At 45.0% G+C, this 2724-nt stretch overlaps 1 protein-coding gene across 1 annotated transcript; it reads left to right on the forward strand.

Annotated features, from left to right (window-relative positions):
- The first annotated feature begins 1600 nt into the window (after window positions 1-1600).
- Window positions 1601-2140, forward strand: LOC102264427 (large ribosomal subunit protein uL11). The gene has a single exon (XM_005887096.3). It carries the CDS (start codon window positions 1658-1660, stop codon window positions 2138-2140), a length of 483 nt encoding a protein of 160 aa, XP_005887158.1. The 5' UTR covers window positions 1601-1657.
- Window positions 2141-2724: the final 584 nt, after the last annotated feature.

Below are 2724 nucleotides of genomic sequence, written 5' to 3' on the forward strand. Positions count from 1 at the left end.
TGGATGTTCAAGTTTGATTTCCTTTAGGATGGACTGGTTGGATCTCCTTGCAGACCAAGGGACTCTCAAGAGTCTTCTCCAACACCACAGTTCAAAAGCATCAATTCTTCGGCTACTAAGAATAGCGTGTAATTTTAAACTTATGAATTGTTATTTCTGAAATTTCCCATTTGATGTTTTCTGACATGGCTGACTACAGGGTAACTGAAACTGTAGAAAACAAAAAGATTAGGGGGACCACTGTACTCTGGGCCAGGAGAGGTGCCGGGGCAACATGCAATAACAACCAAGATACAAACTTACCATGACGTGAAGGAAGCTTAAGCTTTAGGGCATCCCGTCAGCACAAGTACTGAAAGGGATGCTAGCAATGCTGTTCACGTTTTGGTCAACTTTGAAAAAGTAAGTTAGTTTAACCACACTCAGTTAGGAATGCGGTCTCTTTCTGCTTAGACTCTGTCACACTTCCCCCAGGGTAGAGCATCAACGAAGTGGCATTGACGGGATCTGGCCAAGGGCAAGTAAGTAGGGGATACGATTAGGTTTGCATTCTGCGGGGGTGTATTAGGTGGTTTGCAGTCACTTTTTAAAAACGTTATTTCTTTGCTATGATTTTTTTGGCTGCACTGGGTCTTCATGCTGCTCGTGGGCTCTCTCCAGCTGCGGGGAGCTGGGGCTGCTCTCTCGTTCTAGTGCGTGAGCTTCTCGTTGCAGTGGCTTCTCTTGCTGTGGAGCGTGGGCTCTGTCGTTGGGGCGCAGGTGCTTAGTTGTTGCTCGACATATGGGATCTTCCCAGATCAGGAATCATACCCATGTCTCCAGCACTGGCAGGCAGACTCTTTACCACTGGACCACCAGGGAAGTCCTGCAGCCACTTTTTAAATAAACTTCTCTAGCCATCTCAGTGTGGAAGTAGCTGCCAGGAACCCTCCTATTGCCCATGGTATCTTCTCCTCTGGCATGTGGCACTAAGGAGCAGGGCCAGAGTTCGTATCAGATTTGAATACATCCTACAGAAACTGGCAGTGGAAGTATGTGGGTAGTGGAGGAGAAACAAGATTTGAATTGTACAGAGCCAAAAGCTAGTCTATGGGAAAATCTTCTATGTGTAAAATTCTAAATGCAGGATTCAGTTCTCACAGACACCAAGTCGTATATACTAGGAATATTCAGTAATAATACAGTGATGCAATTCTATCCTATACCTTTTTTCTTTTTTGGTGACAATTATGCCAAATAGGACTTATCAGAATATGTTTGTAAACTGTAGCAGCCCTACAAACAGCCAGTATGTCTGGTTGTGAAGTCACATGTTTTATGCATCCCAATCATCAACAATAAATCTTATTTTTATTATGCTGGAGGAAAGACTTAATTCACTTTCCTTTTTCTATATAGAAAAGATGACAAAACTGTTGTTATATAAAGAGGTGAGAAAAGAGTATTCAAACAAAAACTGCAGAGGAAGAAAAGTATTGCAGCAGTGTGCTAGGCAATTAATAAAAACATTGTATTACTTTTCCGTATCTTGTGATATTTGTGAAATATTTCAACTTCAAGAGTCCTACAGCTTTCGCTTTCGGCTGGGAGGAGGCAAAGGTGCAACTTTCTTCGGTTGTCCCAAATCCAGGTTCATCCGACACCAGCTGCCTCCACCATGCCGCCTAAATTCGACCCCAACGAGATCAATGTCGTGTACCTGAGGTGCACCGGTGGGGAAGTCGGTGCCACGTCTGCCCTGGCCCCCAAGATCGGCCCTCTGGGTCTGTCTCCAAAAAAAGTCGGTGATGACATCGCCAAGGCAAGTGGTGATTGGAAGGGTCTGAGGATTACAGTGAAACTGACCATTCAGAACAGACAAGCCCAGATTCAGGTGGTACCTTCTGCTTCTGCCCTGATCATCAAAGCCCTCAAGGAACCACCAAGGGACAGAAAGAAGCAGAAAAACATTAAGCACAGTGGAAACATCACTTTTGATGAGATCATCAACACTGCCCGGCAGATGTGGCATCGGTCTCTAGCTAGAGAACTTTCTGGAACCATTAAAGAGATCCTGGGGACCACCCAGTCAGTAGGCCACCACCCTCACGACATCATAGATGATATCAACAGTGGCACAGTGGAGTGCCCCGCTAGTTAAGAACTGCAAAGGAAAAAGAAAAATAAAGGATCATTTGACAACCAAAAAAAAAAAAAAAGAGTCCTACAGTTTGTTGTCATTTTTATCAATCTAAGCAAATATCCACTTTCACACCCAATTTTGGATTTGTAACTTTTTATTTTTCTTAAAGAGGGTCCTTCAAATTGTCTTAAGTTTCAGGTCCCACAGACATCCCTGGAGCATCCAGTCATGGTTTACTCCCTTTCATAGTCTGAGGAGAGAGCACAGTTGCCTTCCCTTGCTCCACACGTGTGTGACCAATGCCCACTGAGTACCCGGTTCAGAGCTAGGGCTGGGCAGGTGCACGGTGGGCGATGGAGCAGATACGGCATCTTCCTGGGTGTGGAGAGGGAGACAGCACTGTCAAGTAAGCTAAATCACACAGCATGCTGTGAGAGAGAATAAGGAAGCAAAGTTTTCATAGGAAATATTTTAGCTGAGACCCAAAGGTTAGGAGTGGTTCAGATGGACTTCCCTGGTGGGACAGTAGATAGGAATCTGCCTGCCAGGCAGGAAACATAGGTTCAACCCCTGGTCCAGGAAGATTCCACATGCTGTGGAGC

Source organism: Bos mutus, chromosome 3 (genome assembly GCF_027580195.1).
Source record: "Bos mutus isolate GX-2022 chromosome 3, NWIPB_WYAK_1.1, whole genome shotgun sequence".
Classification (NCBI taxonomy): domain Eukaryota; kingdom Metazoa; phylum Chordata; class Mammalia; order Artiodactyla; family Bovidae; genus Bos; species Bos mutus.

Bases quoted from the DNA above. Each gene is read 5' to 3' on its own strand.
- LOC102264427 (XM_005887096.3), top strand. From the start codon at position 1,658: ATGCCGCCTAAATTCGACCCCAACGAGATCAATGTCGTGTACCTGAGG.